Genomic DNA, 19,372 nt, shown 5'->3' on the forward strand with positions numbered 1-19,372 from the left:
TTGGTGTGAAGGGATCTTCTGAATACCCGTTTTAAGAGGTTTTGCTAAGAGAAAAGGAGATCGACTTTAGCGCATCAAAGTATATGATACGTACGTAGAAGTGTTTCTGTTTTTAAAACACTGAAAATTGAATTCAAACCAAGTAGATGATCTATAAGGCATGGGAATATCTAACATAGCTTCTTTTAAATTCTTCTGATTTAGGAAATTAACAAATGAGCCTTCAAAAATGCTAGGTTTACAATGAGAGGCATTTTAATTCAAACTTTACTGTATGGATCCTTGACATTTGGGATCTGGACAGCTCTGTTGTATGTATTTATTAACCACAATCATGTGAGCAGCTTGGACAAGAAAACCCAGGAGCCTGCCTCAATTTGGTCCCTTGAAAAAAAATTTCATCGGCAAGTTACTCATGGCTCAGAGGAAATTCCAAGACCATATGTGAGATTTGAAAGTCCTGATGAAGAAGAAACCAAACCACAGAAATCCTTTTTCAAATGGAGTAAGTATTTTGATTTTCTCCATTAGCCATTTTAAGGGGAAGTATTTTAACTACATACAAATTTTAGGGAAAGCACAAGTGGGGGAGAAGGGCAGAGGGAGAGACAGAGAATCTTAAGTAGCCTCCACACTCAGCATGGAACCCGACACAGGGCGTCATCCTACAACCCTGGGATCATGACCTGAGCTGAAATCAAGAGTCGGACACTCAACTGAATGAGTCACCCAGGCGCCCTGCAATATTCTACATTTTTAATGTATTTGTAGATACTGTGCAATGAATTGCAATGCTGCGGTAAACGTGGATTACAAGGCTTCATGTGGACATATTTTGTTTCTCTTATGTAAACACCCAGGTTTGGGACAGATGGGATATAGGTAGATATATGCTTAACTTTAAAAAAAATGACGAAGTGTTTTCCAAGGTAGGCGTGCCATTTAATATCCCTTCCCGCAGCATATGAGATCCCTTTGCTCCAAATCTTCGCCAACGTTTGACACGGTCAGCTTTTTAGGTGTTAGGTATTCGAATGGGTAAGCAATGGTATCGTTGTGATCTTAATTTGCATTTCCCTGAGGACTAATAATTTTGAGCACCTTTTCATGTGCTTAATGACCACCCATATATCATCTTTTGTAAAATGTCTCTTCCTGTCTTTTGTCCATTTTTAAATTGGGATGTTTGTCTTCTGATTTTTAAGACTTAAAAAAATTTTTTTTTTAATGTTTTTATTTTATTTTGAGAGAGAGACTGACTGAGCCACCCAGGTGCCTCGATTTTGAAGATTTTTTATTTATTTATTTATTTGTTTATTTATTAAAAAAATTTTTTTTAATGTTTATTTATTTTTGAGACAGAGAGAGACAGAGCATGAACGGGGGAGGGTCAGAGAGAGGGAGACACAGAATCTGAAACAGGCTCCAGGTTCTGAGCTGTCAGCCAGCACAGAGCCCGACGCGGGGCTCGAACTCACGGACCACGAGATTATGACCTGAGCCGAAGTCGGCCGCTTAACTGACTGAGCCACCCAGGCGCCCCTTTTAAGACTTTTTAAAATGTATTTTGGATTTGAGGCCTTTGATATGTGAGTTGCAAATAGTACAAGTCTGTGCCTTGTCTTTTTATTCTCTTTTTTTTATCGACAAAAAAGCACTGTATTAGTTTTAGAGTAGAGCATAATGATTTGATACGTGTATATATTGCGAAATAATCACCACAATGATTTTTGTTAACAGCCATCACACACACAGTTAAAATCTTTTTTCTTGTGATGAGCTCTGTCTTGACAACTTCCAAATATACAATATAGCATTGTTAACCATAGGCACTATGCTGTACTTTTTAAATTCTCTTTTCAGTGGTGTCATTCAAGGAGGACTATTTTATTTTATCCTTTTATTTTCTGTTTTTCCTTATTTGGCTTTATTTATTTATTTTATATTATATTTATTCTGCTTTATTTATTGATTTCACTTATTTTTATTTATTTATTTATTTATTTACTTATTTATTTTTGAGGGAGAGAATCTTTTTTTTTTTTTTTTTTTTTTAATTTTTTTTTTTCAACGTTTATTTATTTTTGGGACAGAGAGAGACAGAGCATGAACGGGGGAGGGGCAGAGAGAGAGAGGGAGACACAGAATCGGAAACAGGCTCCAGGCTCTGAGCCATCAGCCCAGAGCCTGACGCGGGGCTCGAACTCACGGACCGCGAGATCGTGACCTGGCTGAAGCCGGACACTTAACCGACTGCGCCACCCAGGCGCCCCGAGGGAGAGAATCTTAAGCAGCCAGCATGGAGCCCTACTCAGGGCTTGATCCCACAACCCTGGGATCATGACCTGAGCTGAAATCAACAATGAGATGCTATGGGGCGCCTGGGTGGCTCGGTCGTTTGGGCGTCCAACTTCGGCTCAGGTCATGATCTCACGGTCCGTGAGTTCCAGCCCCGCGTCGGGCTCTGTGCTGACAGCTCAGAGCCTGGAGCCTGCTTCGGATTCTGTGCGTCCCTCTCTCTCTGCCCCTTCCCCACTCACGCTCTGTCTCTCTCTATCAAAAAATTAATAAACGTTAAAAAAAATTAAAAAAAAAAAAAAGAATCATCTGCTTAACCAACTGAGCCATCCAGGTGCCTCCAAGAAGAACAAGTTTAAATTTTGATGTTCAGTCCGTCCCATTTTCTTGTATGGTTCATGTTTTTTATGTTTTATCAAAGTAACCTTCGCCTACCTCAAGTTCTCAGATTCCCTTCTGTGTTTTCTTATAGAAAGTTTAGGTTTTACTTTATATTTTACATCAGGGCCATGGTGTGAGGTAAGGATCAATGTTCATTTCCCCTAGGTGAATATCCATTTCATCCAGCAGCATTTGTTGAAAAAGCTCCCTTTTTCCATCTTGCCATCTTGGTCAAAAATCAGTTGACTGTTTTTGTTGGGTGTCTTTCTGAACTCTATTCTCATTCTTTTCAAAAATTGTTTTGGGGTGCCTGGGTGGCTTAGCTGGTTAAGTGGCTGACGCGATTTTGGTTCAGGTCATGATCTCACAGTTTGCAAATTCGAGTCCCACGTTGGGTTCTGCACTGACAGTTGGGAGCCTGCTTGGGATTCTCTCTCTCCCTCTCACTCTGCCCCTCCCCAATGCTCTCTCTCTCTCTCTCTCAGAATAAATAAATAAAGTTGAAAAAACTGTTTTGGTTATTCTAGATCTTTTGCTTGTTCATATAGGTTTTAGAAACATATTGTCAACGTCTACAAAAAAGCCTGCTGGGTTTTTTTTTTGTTTGTTTGTTTTGTCTCGAGAGAGAGAAAGCAGGGGAGGGGCAGAAAGAGAAGGAGAGAGGGAGAATCCCAAGCAGGCTCCACTTTTGAAATGTTGAATTTTCATTTTCATTCAGTTCTGTATATTTTTATATTCCCTTTGAGACTTTCTCTTTGGATTATTTGGAAATGGGTTTTTAAATTTCCAACTCATGGAATAATTCTCTAGCGTCTACCACCGATATCCAGTTTGGTTCTTTTATAGTCTGAAAATATACTCTATGATTTCAATTCTTTTAGGGTTTTTTTTTTTTTTTTTTTTTTTTGAGGCTTGTTTCAGGATCCAGGATATGGTCCGTCTCTGGTGACTGCTCCATGCATACTTGAAAAAAATGCGTATTTGCTCTTTTCGGGTACGGTGTTCTTTACATCCACATCAGTTAGATCTTGTTGGGTGATTGTATTGTTCAGTTCTTCTGTGTCCTCGCTGAGTTTTTGGCTAGTAGTTCTGTCAATTGCTAAGGGTGGGGGTTGAAGACCCCAACTGTATTTATGGGTTTGTCAGTTTCTACTTTAACTCTATCAGCTTTTGCTTCGTGTGTTTTGAGGCTCTTTTTTGATGTGATTGTATTTGGAATCATTATGTCTTGCTGGTGCACTGAGCTTTTTATCATGAGGTAATGTCTCTCTTTGTCTCTAGTAATTTTCTCTGGTCTATTTTATCTAATATTAATAGGTCCACTCCTGCTTTTCTTTTTTAAGTAGGCTCCATGCCCAAAGTGGGGCTTAAACTCATGACCCCGAGATCAAGAGTCATAGGCTCTACCCACTGAGCCAGCCAGGAGCTGCTTTTTTGATTAATATTTGCAAATATATCCTTTTCTATCCTTTTACTATCAATCAACCTATGTTTCATTGAAGTAAGGTGCTTGTAGATAGCATATTATTGGAACATTTTTTAAATCTACTCTGTAAATCTAGGCTTTTAATTGGTATATTTAGATCATTTGTATTTAAGACAGTTATTGATGTCAGAGTTTCTTAGCCAGTTTGTTTTTCATTTGTTCCCTCTGTTTCTCAATCTTCTGTTTCCCTTTTCTTTCCTTTCTGTGAGTTACTTGAACATTTTTTCAAAATTCCGTTTTGATTTATTTTATACTGTTTTTTTTTTTTTTTCAACAGATTGCTTTGTATGGTTTCGCTCGGGGTTGCTGTAGGTATTATGCAATCCATCTGTAACTTAACAGTCTCCTTGAATTGATGTGTTTCCACTTCAAGTAAAGTGTAAGCAGTCCCTTAGCCCTCCTCAATTAAAAAATTTACTTGTCTTCAGTATTGAGCGCCACATTACCTGGTGTTACAATTGTCGTTTCAGATACCAAATATGATTTAAGAAACTCATGATAGGGGTGCCTCCATAGCTCAGTCGGTTAAGCGTCTGACTCCTGACTCAGCTCAAGTCATGATCTCATGGTTTCTAAGTTCCAGCCCCACATCAGGCTTTGCATGGACAGGGCAGAGCTTGCTTGGGATTCTCTCTCTTCCCTTCTTTCTCTGTCCCTCCCCCACTCGGTCTTGCTCTCTCAAATAAATACACATTAAAAAAATGAAAAAAAGAAACTCATGAAAAGGACAGCCTATTATTTTGTCCCTATTTTTATCCATTTTGAAGTTCTTTTTTCTTATCTGAAGTTCCACACTTCTGTTATCATTTCCTTTTTGTTTAGAGAACTGTCTTTTGCTGTTCTTTAAGGGCAGGTTACAAATTCTTAGTTTTTCTTCACTTAGGAGTATCTTTAATTTCTCACAATTCCCAAAGGATATTTTTGAGGGGTATAGAATTTGCTATTGACAGTTCTTTTCTTGCAGCATTCAGAAATGTTCTGTCACTTCCTTCCCTCCTCCACGATTTCAAAATTTTTTTAACGTTTATTTATTTTTGAGGGAGAGAGAGACAGTGTGAGTGGGGGAGGGGCAGAGAGAGAGAGAGAGAGAGAGGCACAGAATCTGAAGCAGGCTCCAGGCTCTGGGCTGTCAGCACAGAGCCCAATGCGGGGCTAGAACTCACAAACCGTGAGATTGTGCCCTGAACCGAAGTCGGACGCTCAACCGACTGAGCCACTCAGGTGCCCCGCCTCCTCTGCGATTTCAAACGAGAAATCCACGGCCATTCAGATTGATCCTCTGCGAGTCCTACTTCTCTTCTCTCTGGCCGCTTTCAAAAGTTTTCCTTTGCCTTCAGTTTTCAGAAATTTAGTTATGATGTGTCCCAACATGCATTTCTTTGGTTTATCCTGTTGGGGTTTTGCTCAGTCTCCTGAGTCTATAGATGTCCAACTTTCACCAAATTTGGGGAGTTTCCAGCCTTACTTCCAGAGTACTTTTTCAGTCCTACTCTGACTCCTCCCCTCCCAGGGCTCCGATAACACAAGGATCAGCTCTTTTCGTCATCAGCGTGCAGGTTCCTGCATTTTTTCCCCGTCTGCTTTCTCTGTTGTTCGGATTCGGTGGATTTCACCGACCAGCCATCATCGCTCTACTATTAAGCCAGTCCAGTGAGGTTTTTTTTATTTAGACCATTGTGTTTTTTAGTTCTATGTCTTCCATTTTTTAAAATATAACTTGTGTTTCTTTGCTGAGATTTTCCCTTTTCCATTTGTTTCCAAACGTTCTTCTGATGACTGCTTTAGCATGAGAAGTCAGATCATTCTGACCTCTGACTCATCTCTGTATTGTCTTTTCATTCAATTTGAGATCCCTGGTTCTTGGCGCGAGAAAGGGTTTCCGATTGTATTCTGGGCCTTTGGGATATTATGCAACACCGGGTCCTAATTAAGCTTCTTTATTAGGGGCCATCCCCTGCAGCACAAGAGTGGGCCAGGTGGGAGGTATTCTCAGTTTCCCCACTGGGTCTGCTGACACCATTCCTGCAGCCAGGGATCACCCTGGGGGAGGGGAGGAGTTCAGCTCCCGCTTTGGTAAAATGAGGCACAGACGGGCATGAAGTTGTCGTCTCTGAGTTAGCTCCCCAGTGGGCCTCGCGGACAGCCAGTTAGGAGACAGGAGAAGCAGAGTCAGTGTCCAGCTTTGCATAACCTGCTTCTCTTATTGCCACCGGATGGGGTAGAGGGTTAGCTCTCCACTGGGCCCTGCTAACGTGAGGGGCAGGGACTGCGTGGAGTGGTGACGAGTCCCACCTTGCGTCCCCTCCAGAAGCCTCGTCGCTGCCAGCTGGGCTTGGAGGCTCAGCATTGCTATTGCCACGGCGCTATCTGGGGGAGAATGAGAGGGCCACCTGCGTCCCCCAGGCCAGCTCCCCGCCCAGGCTGCCCGCACCCCCCAGGTAATCAGAGCCCTGCTGCTTCTGCCACAAAGGGGGATAGAAGGGTGGGTTCTGCTCAGTCCCACCCACACCACTGGCCTTTACTCCCTTGGGTGTGGTGGAAGGCCTCCTCCCTGCCCCGGGGGTGGTGTGGTTCTCCCACTTCTGCTTGACTTGACTAGATTAGGTTCGGCCAAAGGATTTCTTGGTTTGCCCCAGCCCTGTGGCTGGAGGGAACAGACGTATGTGGGAGGCTTTTTGGCCTGTGACATTGGTGGTTCTACTGGGAGGCTTCTACAGACCTCTGTCTGGGAGATACGGGAGGCAGCGAGGAAATTAGGAGCTCCCATGTCCTTCCTCCAGTCCTGAGGCATCTGCCTCCTTATTTCGCCTTTTCTGAGCCCTCCTATGCTCATCTATTGTGTTACGTTCAGGATTTCTCAGGTGCAGGAAAGAGGGCTTAGGGGAAATGGGGTTACTGCATCCTGAAGAGAATCTCTTTTGTATATAATATCGCCTTTTATATCGGTTTTGGAAAGCCCTCCGTAGGCATTGGAAAAGAAAGTTCATTCTTCAAAACCAAAGCAAAATTCAAATCCACTAAGGAAATAGTGCTAATGACATTTATCAAGTTCTTTCTAACTTTTTCCCTGACTTAGAGTTGTTCTTAAAATATTCCATTACCACTTGTGGCAGTATATATTGATATCTCTACTGATTTTAACGTATTTTGCTGTAGCATTATTTGATGTCTGCAAGCTCATTATTATTTAGTCTTTATTATGACTTATTGTGAGTATAAAATGACTTTCTGGATGTTGCTTCCGATGAATTCTGTACTTTTTTAATGATATTTTGACTCGTGCCTTCTTAGACCCTTCTTTTAACCATTCTAGTTCATTCTGTTTATCTTTTGTGATTACATTTTATTTCTTCATTGACATCTGAGAATTTTTCTCTCTTAAGAGGAAATTTACTCCAACTTCGTTTTGTGTTAGGACTGGTAATTTGGGGGTGGCCTCTGGCATCTTGTTATTTTTTTTATTTTTCCATTTATTTATTTTTTGAGAGACATAGAGAGAGCACAAGTTGGGGAGGGGCAAAAGAGGAGGAGACACAGAATCCGAAGCAGGCTGCAGGCTCCAAGCTGTCAGCACAGAGCCCGACGCGGGGCTCGAACGCAAACCATGAGATCATAACCTGAGCTGAAGTCGGACGCTTAACCAACTGAGCCACCCAGGCGCCCCTGGCATCTTGCTATTAAAAAATGGCCAGTGGCATTTTTTAATTCTCTGCAATGGAATGTGGGGGGTGGGGGGAGGGGTTTGAGCCCCCTTCTGGAAATCCCTCAGTTACAATCTCAGGACCGTTGTGAATCATGATGGGACCAAGGAGGCTGAACACTTCCTTCCCTAGAGGGACTGAGTGACCAAAGACTGGCTTGTTGTTCATACTTTTCTAAGGAACCTGCTCTGATTTTAACCTTGTCATGGGGGTGGGGGGGTAGTTAGGTTCCAGGAAAATGACTCTGACTCATTATAAAAGGAGTGAATTCAGGATATAGTTGTTCTTATGGTCCTTGATCAAAGCGACGTTAGTAAACTTGTTACTTACGTGACTCTCATTACCCTTTCTTGCAGGTAAGGATTTTAACTATTCAAGCTCAGAATTTGTTGATGGATTTTTAAAATATGGTTTTAACACCATTCTCAGTAAAAGCTTGGGCAGTGAGAGAGAAGTGCCAGACACCAGAAATAAAAAGTATGTTTCTCCTAATTTTTTATTGAGGTATAGTTGAAAAATAAGATTATATTCGTTTCAAGTGTGCAACATAATGATTGGATATGTACATATATTGCAAAATAGTCACCACAATAAGGCTAGTTAACATTGGCCACCATACATACCTACCAAAAATATTTGCATGTGTGATGAGGAATTTTAAGATCTATTCTCTCTGCTACTTTCAAATATACAGCATAGTATTATTATTTTTTTTTTTTCAACGTTTATTTATTTTTGGGACAGAGAGAGACAGAGCATGAACGGGGGAGGGGCAGAGAGAGAGGGAGACACAGAATCGGAAGCAGGCTCCAGGCTCCGAGCCGTCAGCCCAGAGCCTGACGCGGGGCTCGAACTCCCGGACCGCGAGATCGTGACCTGGCTGAAGTCGGACACTTAACCGACTGCGCCACCCAGGCGCCCCTACAGCATAGTATTATTAACTATAGTTACCATATAGACATTATATCCCCACGATGCATTTATTTTATTTTATTTTATTAAAAAAATTTTTTTAAACGTTTATTTATTTTTGAGACAGAGACAGAGCATGGACGTGGGAGAGGCAGAAAGAGAGGGAGACACAGAATGGGAAGCAGGCTCCAGGCTCTGAGCCGTCAGCACAGAGCCCGACACGGGGCTCGAACTCACAGACCGCGAGATCATGACCTGAGCTGAAGTCGGACGCTTAACCAACAGAGCCACCCAGGCGCCCCACGATGCATTTATTTTATAATGGAGCTTTGTTTTGTCCATCCCCTTCCTCTGGCAACCACCAGTTTGTTCTCTGTATTTATAAGCTTGGGTTGGGGATGTTTGGTTGGTTGTTTTTTAGATTCCACATATAAGTGAGATCATATGGTATTTATCTCTCTCTGACTTCTTACATTTAGTGTAACGCCCTCAAGGTCCATCCATGTTCTTGCAAATGACAAGATTCCATTCTTTTTTTATGTTGAATAACATTCCATTGTGTATATGACACTGCATTCTTGATCCATTCATCCACTGATGGACGGTTAGGTTGTTTCTGTGTCTTAGCTATTGTAAATAATGCTGCAGTGAACTTGGGGTGCGTATGTCTTTAGGAGTTAGCGCTTTCATTTTCTCCAGGTAAATACCTGTCAGTGAAATTGTTGGATCATATGTTAGCTTTCTTTTGAATTTTTTGAGGAACTTCCATGCTGTTTTCCGTTTTGGCCGCACCAATTTCCATTCTCATCAACAGTGCATAAGGGTTGGCTCTTCTCCACATCGTCTTCAACACTTGTTATTTCTTGTCTTTTTGATAATAGCCATTCTGACAGGTGCGAGATGATATCTCGTTGTGGTTTTGATTTGCATTTCCTGATTATTAGTGACATTGAGTACGTTTTCATGTACCTGTTGGCCATCGTACGCCTTTGGAAAAATAACTATTCAGATTTTCTGCCCATTTTTAAAAAAAATTTTGTTATTGATTATTTATTCTTTGAGAGACAGACAGAGGAACAGTGCGTGAGCAGGGGAGGGGCAGAGGGAGGGAGACACAGAATCCGAAGCAGGCTACAGGCTCTGAGCCGTCAGCACAGAGCCCGATGCGGGGCTCCAACTAAAGAACGGTGAGATCATGACCTGAGCCGAAGTCGGTCACTCAACCAACTGAGCCACCCAGGCACCCCAGATTTCCTGCCCATTTTTTAATTGAATTGTTTGTTTGGTATCGAGTTTTACGAATTCTTTGTATATTTTAGATGTTAATCCCTTATCACTGTATGATTTTCTCCCATTCAGTACAGGTTGCCTTTTCCTTTTGTTGATGATTTCCTTTGCTCTGCAGGAGCTTCTTAGCTTGATATAGTTCCTCTTATTTATTTATACTTTTGTTGTCTCTGTTTTTGGAGCCAGATCCAAAACCTCATCCCCAAGATTGATGTCAAGAAACTTACTACTACCTCTGTCTCCTTCTAGGACCTTTATGGTTTCGGGTCTTACCTTCAAGTCTTTAATCTATTTCAAGTTAATTTCTGTGTATGGTGTTAAGAGAGTGGTCCAGTTTCATTCTTTTGCATGTGGCTAGCGACATTGAAAAGACTGTCCTTTCCCCATTGTGTCTTCTTGGCTTTTTTTCTTAATTGATGAATCATAAATGGATGATTTTATTTTCTTTCCGAGCACTCTACTCTGTTCCATTGATCCACGAGTCTCTTTTTATGCCAATGCCAAACTGTTTTCATTACTACAGCTTTGCAACAGAGTTTGAAGTCAGAGCATGTGATGCCTCCAGCTGTGTCCTTGTTTCTCCAAATTGCTTTGCCTCTTCAGCGTCTTCTGTAGTTTCATATGAATTTGAGGAGTCTTTGTTTTATTTCTATGAAAATGGCCATTGGAATTGTGATATGGATTGCATTGAATCTGTAGATTTCTTTGGTAGTAAGGACATCTTCATGGTGTCAAATTCTTTGTTTTTTTTTTATTTTGTTAACGTTTATTTATTTCTGAGAGACAGAAAGAGACAGAGCACAGTGGGGGAGGGGCACAGAGAGAGGGAGACAGAATCCAAAGCAGGCTCCAGGCTCTGAGCCGTCAGCACAGAGCCTGACGTGGGGCTTAACCTCACGAACTGTGAGATCGTGACCTGAGCCGAAGTCGGATGCTTAACCGACTGAGCCACCCAGGCCCCCATCAGTGTCAAATTCTTTTAACCCCTGAGCGCAAACACCCTTCCACTTATTTGTGTCTTCTTTAATTTCTTTTATTAATGTCTTCTAGCTTTCAGTGTACAAGTCTAAACATGAATATGTTTTAAGTTTTTAAATAAACAGTTACTAACCAGATTTTAATTTTGGCATATTAGCGGTCTTGTAATATAGGTTCCTGTTTTGGGGACTTGGAGTAGATAGTTTCAAAATTCTAGAGTTGAGAATACCTTCCCCATTTGCACCAAGTGTATCCTAGGTATTTATAAGAATTGCATCTCCCCCAAGATATTTTTACTAAATTACCAATGAGGACATTTAGACAAAGGGATATTTCTTTTTCTTTCTTTTTAATTTTTTAATGTTTACTTATTTACTTTGACAGAGAGAGAGCAGGGGAGGGGCAGAGAGAGAGGGAGAGAGAGAGAATCCCAAGCAGATGCTACACTGTCAGCCCAGAGCCCGATGCGGGGCTCGATCTCACAAACCACGAGGTCATGACCTGAGCTGAAATCAAGAGTCGGACGCTCAACCGACCGAGCCACCCAGGCCTCCTAGAGAGAGAGATTGTCCAAAGAGAGAAGTGAACTTGGAAGTTTTCATATTCAGAATATTAACTTCTTTGACAGGAAATTCGGTTTTCAGCCATTCTTGTACTAATCTTGTTATTTCACTAAATGGGATTTCCATTTCAGCTTTGCCTTAAAGTTCGTATGATTATTTTCACTAGCTATTGAAGTATTTGATACAGATCTTTGAAGAGACCATTTTTATGTTGCTTGGTCTTCTGATGTAATTTTTGTCTTTGCCCTTTTCAGTTTGGAAATAATTTCAGACCTACAAAATGGTTGAAAAAAATCTCTCAAAGAATTCCTGTATAGCCTTTTCTTAGATTCCCCAAATGTTAATATCTTCTACAGACACAACTGAAATATTTACAGCTGCCCCACTAGTGTCCTTTTTCTGGAAAGGTCCAACCCGGGATGACTTGCGGCATTCCCATGCCCTCGGTTTTCTTTCATCTGAAACTGTTCCCAAGTCTTTATCTTTCATGACTATAACACTTTTTAAGAGAGCTAACCAGTTTTTTTCTAGAATGTTCCTCAGTTGGAGTTTGACGTTTCCTTGTGATCAAATCCTGGTCATGCTTTTTGGTAGGAATCCCATAGAAGTGATGTTATGTCCTCCCCGAGCATCATATTAGGAGGCACTTGATGTCCATTTGTCCCATTACTAACGAGGTGACTGGGGGTGAAGATACTTTTGATCACTTGACCAAAACAGAAGGTGTCAGATTTCTGCACTGCAAAATTACTATTTATCCTTTTGTAGTTAATAACTTGGGTAGCTTTCTTTTAAATTTTAATTACAGAAAACCTGGCAAATATCAAAAAGCACAAAAGGGGCAAGTCGGCACGCCCCCAGTCCTACAGTCTTTTCTTCTTAGTGCACAAGGTGTAACCCAACTATCTCCCCCCTACCCGGTGCATTCTGTGTCTGTCCCTGTGCCCTAATTTTCCCTTTTTTCGAGGATGCCAGTCTTATTGGACTTAAGTCCACCTTAATCACATCTTCCTCATTGCTTCTGCAACAGCCCCATTTCCAAATAAGGGCACATCCTGAGGAACTGGGGGTGAGGACGTCAACAGATGAATTTGGGGGAGACACAATTCAACGCACAATAGTCCTGCTTTCTACCGGACTCTTGGTCACCGATATGACCAGCAAAGAACAGAGCAGCTAACCAAGGATGACCAAACTCAGGTCTTGTCCAAATTGCTTTTACCCTGAAAAACTGCCTGCTTAGGTAAGAAACGTTTAAGTCAGAAAAGACCACAGCAACATTTATCAGTTCATTTTGGAGAAACTCATACACACAGGGGCCTAACGGGTCCTGGTGGGACGTAGTCTCAGGCTCCTCCACTCACATGGTCTATCTGCCATTTATCCACAGTTTTCTTCAAATGATATGCCCAGGACTGAATGTCACGTTAGAGACGGGCCTAAGTAGCACGAGCTCCCCCTGGACCATCACATCCCTCGTATTATCCTTCCATTAGCCCCCACCCCACTCTCTCTCACCCACTGCCTGTCTGGCCACAGTCCGTTAGCCCAGGGACGGGCACCTGAGTTGCGCTGGGCCAGTGAATCCTTACTGTGCATTTTGAGCCAGAGAGAAAGTCTTACCAGTTTCTCCTTGGGTGCTGATGTTGGCCACAATTCCCACTCCGTGGAATAAAGAGGTGCAAACGAGTCAGGTTGCAGACAGAGGATGAGAATCCTATAATGAGCCTGATGTAATACTTACTGTCTGCCAGATGCCGTTCTGAGCATTTGACATAGCAACTCATTGAACCCACACAACCTATGAGGAAGGCTGATATTGTTGTAGTTACTATTATTCCCAGGTGGAAAGACAACAGCAGAAGTGGACAGAGTGTCCAAGTGGCTTTCAAGCCTCTGGCTCCAGTCATTCTTCTTGCCTGTACACTTGTCACCAGGTCCTGTGGGGCAGGGGGGGGTCCCCTTCCAATGTACTCCCCTTTCTTTTGCTTAAACTAGCACCAGGGGGGTTGCCATTTACAACCGAAATGTTTCAAAATACAACCACATGATGCAGCAATTCGAACGCTAATCAACGGCTAATAACTAATATTATTACAATTCAGCTTCTGTCCTTCTCTCCTATGCACGAAAATAATGACACGCTTTTGTCAAATCCCCGGAAGAAATCCAGTTACGCTATATCCACTGCATTTCTTTGTTGCAACAAACTGAGGCACCAGATTTTCTTTGCAGACAGTGCAATGTGGCGGATTTGTGCCTTTCAGTGTGAATCAGCGTATTAATACACTTTAATAATAGAAACCAAAATACCCGTATGAGTCACGTTTACACTGTGTTCGAATTGAATTAAGATGGTCCAAACAGAGTCTCCAGGGAAGAGCACTTATTGCTGGCATGAAGAAGGGGGGGATGACTTAGGGGCATTTGGGTGGCTCGGTCGGTTGAGAGTCTGCCTTTGGCTCAGGTCATGATCTCGCAGTTCGTGAGTTCGAGCCCTGCGTGGGGCTCTATGCTGACAGCTTGGAGCCTGGAGCCTGCTTCGGATTCTGTGTCTCCCTCTCTCTTGTCTCTCTCTGTCTCTCTCTCAAAAAGACATAAATATTGGGACACCTGGGTGGCTCAGTCGGTTGGGCATCTGACTTTGGCTCGGGTCATGGTCTCGAAGTTTGTGAGTTCCAGCCCCACGTCGGGCTCTGTGCTGACAGCTCAGAGCCTGGAGCCCGCTTCGTGTTCTGTGTCTCCCTCTCTCTCTGCCCCTCCCGCACTGCACTCTGTCTCTCAGAAATAAATAAACGTTAAATAAATACATAAATGTTAAAAAAAAAAAAAACTCAAGAGAAAATATTAGAATAGATAAGAAGTTAGAAGAGCTTTTGTACCTTAATTTTAGTGTTTTCAAATGTACAGTCACCTTATTATCGTAATCATCCATTACGGGAATAAAGAGGAAAAACCGTAAACGATTTGCGTCAGTGAGACCACAAATCATTTTCTTCCCTTTACTTATCCTTGCAGGTGTTTTCAAAAACATTACCCAGCCAACCTACCTACTGCCAGCGTCGTCATCTGCTTCCACAACGAGGAGTTTAACGCCTTGTTTCGGACCATGTTCAGTGTCGTAAACCTCACCCCACGCCACTTCCTTGAAGAAATTATTCTGGTAGACGACATGAGCGACTCTGGTAAGACAGAACTCCATCCATCGATGTCATGTGCTCTGAAGGCGATCTCTGATGGCGCTTGGGTTCTTTTAGTACTCATTTTACATTTGACGGGTGTGGAGGCAGGCGCCGTTGGCTCACCAGTGGGGGTGTAAGAGCCGGTCCCTGCCCCGCGGTGTTGGGCTCACGGGCGATCAGTGCTTCCATGAGGTAAATATAGGAGCACCAACCTGGTCTTCAGAGGTCATGGAGGCTGTTCAGGAAGAGGTGACATCTAAACCCATGTCTGAGGGGTGAGTGGGAGGTACCTAGATGGAGAGGAGGGAGAAAGCGTTTTAGGCAGAGGAAATAGCGTTGTCAACGCCCAGAGGTAACATCCTGAGTTGGGGATAGTTCTGTACTCCCTGTAGTTTACATATGAGTATAGCATTGGGAGAGAGTGTGGACATACAGCCAGAGCCACCAAAAGGCAACGCCGCTCATGAGGGACTCTGGTTGAATTTTCTCTGGAGAAATGGAGTGCTATCAGAGGCTTAATGCAGGGAAGAGACAGGACCTAAGTCCTTCTCATGAAAGAATTCTCATCAGACCAACTGCAGTCAAGAGCATGCTCTCCTCTGCTTGTTGGTTTCAAAGAGTCGTGATATGAATACAAAATCTGATTCGTTATCCGTTTTACAGCTTAATTATAAACCTGAGGCAAACCGAGAGGACCCAGACTAGTGAAAAGCTTGGAGTCTGTAAGTCCCTGTAGGGGTCCATTTCCCTTGGAAGCAATATATCAGTATTGGACAGGTTGCCTACAGAAGAGTTCACCTAATCTGTGAATCTGACCCCCTGCGGGCTGGGAAAGCAAAAAAGGAGAGACAGTAGGGAGGCGAACAGGCAGGGCTACGAAAGAGCATGTTCCAGGAGTCTGACCCGTGGGGAGGTGACTCTGCTTTGTCCAACTGAAGATTACTCGAGCCAACGTCAGCTACGTTTAGGAATTTCACACGTTGGCCAGGCACTACCACGTATGACGTGATTTCTCCGAGAACCACTGTTTATTTCTACTATTGTGCACAGGAAGGGGTGTGTAGAGATGGTCAGAGTCCTTATCCCATCAGTAGCACCGGGCAGCACATTTGGCCGCACGCTGAGCGAGAAGTCCCCAAAGCCCTGAGCAAGGGACGGGGGTTGGCGGGAGACCTTCTGCTAGACTGTGGCTTGAAATTTTTTTTTCATGTTTATTATTTATTTTTGAGAGTCAGAGAGACCGAGCATGAACAGGGAAGGGGCAGAGAGAGAGGGAGACACAGAATCCGAAGCAGGCCCCAGGCTCCGAGCTGTCAGCACAGAGCCCAGAGCGTGTAAAGAGGCATGAGAAAGTCAGATTGCTCCAAAGCGCCAAGACTCACGCTTTTTCTATTAAATTCTTAACGGTGACTTATCAAAATAGAGGTATTTCACTAGAAACCTAGAAGAATCTTTACGGTTGATTTCAATGCTGAATCACGTGTCTCTCCCTTCCTCACATAGGATAACATTTGTAACGTTAGCACTTCTGTGGCAGAACACGGCTTTCAGCAATCCGTCAAAATTGTGATATATTGCTATCTTGTCTGTAGTTCTAGTTTCTAAGTTGTCAAGCGTTGGATTTTTTTTTTTTTTCCAGATGATTTGAAAGAAAAACTAGACCACCACCTGGAAATTTTTCGGGGAAAGATTAAATTAATAAGAAACAAAAAGCGAGAGGGACTGATCCGATCACGGATGATAGGGGCCTCTCGTGCTTCAGGTATGAGCCTTCCATTTGGGACTTGACCCCGTGTCTGTATCACAGAGACCCTCCTGCCCGTGCAGAGATAGTTTCTCGTGGGGCCCCTCCAAGTCTCCACTGGCATAAGAAGAGTGGATGTGTATTTCAGCCATATGAGTCTTTGGACTCTGAAAGTACATATTCTACTCTAAGATGTCGATTTGTTATTTCATTTATCTTGATTTTTTATTTATTTGTTAAAAAAATTTTTTTTTAATGTTTATTCACTTTTGAGAGACAGACAGAGACAGAGCACGATGAGCAGGGAAGGGGCAGAGAAAGGGAGACACAGAATCGGAAGCAGGTTCCAGGCTCTGAGCTGTCAGCACAGAGCCCGATGCGGGGCTCGAACCGACAAACTGCGAGATTATGACCTGAGCCAAAGTCGGACGCTTAACCCAGTGAGCCACCCAGGCGCCCCCGCTTTGTTATTTCAAATGGAAGGTGTGTTTTTGCAGGAGCTATAAGGTTAGATCCCGTTACAGGATGAATTCCCCCCGATACAGACTCTGACCCGGAGCTCCACACGCATCCAGGAGAGCAAGACTTTCTAGGGACGGTGGGGCCCTGGTGCAGCTACCTGTCCCACAGGGAAACCCTGAAGTCAGGTGGGGACCAAAGGCCAAGACGAAATGAGAAGAGAGAGAGTGTCAGGATGGAGAGAGGGAGGGTGTGGAGCAGAAGCTTCTGGCCTGAAACCCGCCATGGGGGAGAGGGAAGGAAGGAGGTCTGGGCCGCGTGGCTGTCAGTAGGTCAGCGGGGCTGGTGGGGAGTCCCAGAGCACAGTCCTGCCTCGAGGCCCAAACGGCCCCGCTCTGCCTCTGCCCCCAATACGCGTGTGTGCTTTGTCCTTGGCTGGAGTCCCCGGGAGGCCGTGGCCTTGGGGTGAATACCGATCAGATCCCAAAGATTGGGAAGCTGTCAAACGGCCCCTCCCTGCAGGCTGTCTTGAAGGGCATCGCTACATCCAGTCTCTGTGGTCACATGACCTCCTCTCTGTGTCTGTCTGTGTCCAAATCCCCCTCAGATTGAGGGCCCACCTCCTCCAGCAGGACCTCGTCCTAACAAATGCCGTCTACGACAATCCTATTTCCAAATACAGTCACATTCTGAGGTCTTGGGGGTTAGGACTTGAATATATCTTTGGGGGACACAATTCAACACACCATACTACCAGAGAGTTTGGGATGGGGTGGTTTTGTTTTGTTAAGGAGAAAGTCTTGTTAATTTTTTAGTTAGAAAAGTTTCAAACCCATAGAACACTTATATAAAGATCCACGAGGTATTGCTATCTTAGGATACCCTCTCCACTCACACACATACTCTCTTTCCCTGCCATCCCTTCCCCTACACACACACACACACACACACACACACACACACACATTACTTCTATGTCTAAAAGTAAGATCGGGGCGCCTGGGTGGCTCAGTGGGTTGAGCGTCCGACTTCGGCTCAGGTCATGATCTCGCAGTTTGTGGGTTTGAGCCCCGCGTCAGGCCCTGTGCTGACCGCTCGGAGTCTGGAGCCTGCTTCGGATTCTGGGTCTCCCTCTCTCTGCCCCTCCCCTGCTCATGCTCTTTCTCTGTCTCAAAAATGAATAAAACATTTAAAAAAAAAAGTAAGATCAGCTTATACTTCTCTTTTTTTGAACTGTTTTCTTATATTTTGCTTTACTAGACTTATAGAATGAATGGTATGTTTCTTGCCCCGCCTCTTATCCTTTTTTCTGAATATCTATGTAAAACAGATGATTTGTGTTTGGAAAATTCTGTAAAATTGTCCTATAAGCTGTCAAGGCACTGGTATCTTTTTTGGTTTCCTCTTTCATCCAGGTACTTTTTTTAAGGAGTGAATTTTAAAGTTTTGAAACATAACAGATGTGTTAAAGTGTCTTTTAATTGTTGAGTGATTCGTATTGTGAAAGCTTAATTCATACTGTGGGTGGAATTTGTGGCCTCTTGTTCTGTTGAGATTTCCTTTGTGTCTTAAAGCTGGGTCAATTTTTCAAAATATCTATGTGGATTTCCAAAGAATAAATTTTACCTTTGTGGCCGTAGGTTCCACATATGTCTAATTTTGTTTTTCTAATACTCTATATTCCGATCCATCTAACTGGGCTCAACCCGTACGTTTCTGATAGACTTGTATGAAAATCTTCACCGGTGCCTATGGATTCGTCTATCCGTTTCTCCTCACAACTTGGTCCGTGCTTGTTGTCTGCCCATCTACCTGTATTTGCCTGTCGCCCCCACCGGTGACGTGGGCTTGCTCCCAGGTTTGAAGCTCTGGGGTCCTGTGGTGTGGGCAGGTGAGGCAGCCGCTCGGGGCCCCTCATTAATTCATTCGTGTATTCACTCGTCCAGTCCAGGATTCGTCCAGCCCCTGCTATGTGCTACCCATGCACGTTTATTCTTGTTTTCTTCATTGTATCAACTCTCGTGAGATAAATGAGACCCGCCGAACACGGATGTGGGTTTTCACGTGATGTTAACGTGTGTGCGTATGTGTAACACTGTTCTCTTCCAGAGGAGTTAGTGTTTGCGTTTACCATGAAGTGACCGTGTCCCCGGCGGAGGCCTACAGATCCGTTCCCCGGCTGTCACTCAGACTCAGCCTCTTACCCCTCTCCCCTCGCCCTACCCCGGATGCACTGGCCTTCTTACTCTCCTCAGACACCCCAGTCGTACTCCTGTCTCAGAGCCCCGGCGCATGGTATCGTCCCCCTGGGATTCTCGTCATGTTTCCACGTGTCCTGCTACATGACTTTGTTCAGTTCTCTGTGCAAAGGCTACTGTATC

At 43.6% G+C, this 19,372-nt stretch overlaps 1 protein-coding gene across 7 annotated transcripts in view; it reads left to right on the forward strand.

The window, feature by feature from the left end:
- GALNTL5 (polypeptide N-acetylgalactosaminyltransferase like 5) overlaps nucleotides 1-19,372 on the forward strand; it is a 57,815-nt gene that overhangs the window by 4,796 nt on the left and 33,647 nt on the right. For 4 of the 7 annotated variants that reach the window (XM_045496250.1, XM_045496251.1, XM_045496254.1 and 1 more), the window contains exons 2-5: nucleotides 205-505; nucleotides 8,223-8,343; nucleotides 14,625-14,791; nucleotides 16,428-16,550. In XM_045496250.1, the coding sequence (XP_045352206.1) occupies nucleotides 244-505; nucleotides 8,223-8,343; nucleotides 14,625-14,791; nucleotides 16,428-16,550 (673 nt within the window). In that variant the 5' untranslated portion in view covers nucleotides 205-243. Of the gene's footprint in view, nucleotides 1-204; nucleotides 506-8,222; nucleotides 8,344-14,624; nucleotides 14,792-16,427; nucleotides 16,551-19,372 lie in introns of those variants that run through there. The other 3 variants (XM_045496252.1, XM_045496256.1, XM_045496255.1) reach the window with 3 other exon arrangements.

The sequence above is a fragment of the Leopardus geoffroyi genome, chromosome A2 (assembly GCF_018350155.1).
Source record: "Leopardus geoffroyi isolate Oge1 chromosome A2, O.geoffroyi_Oge1_pat1.0, whole genome shotgun sequence".
NCBI lineage: Eukaryota > Metazoa > Chordata > Mammalia > Carnivora > Felidae > Leopardus > Leopardus geoffroyi.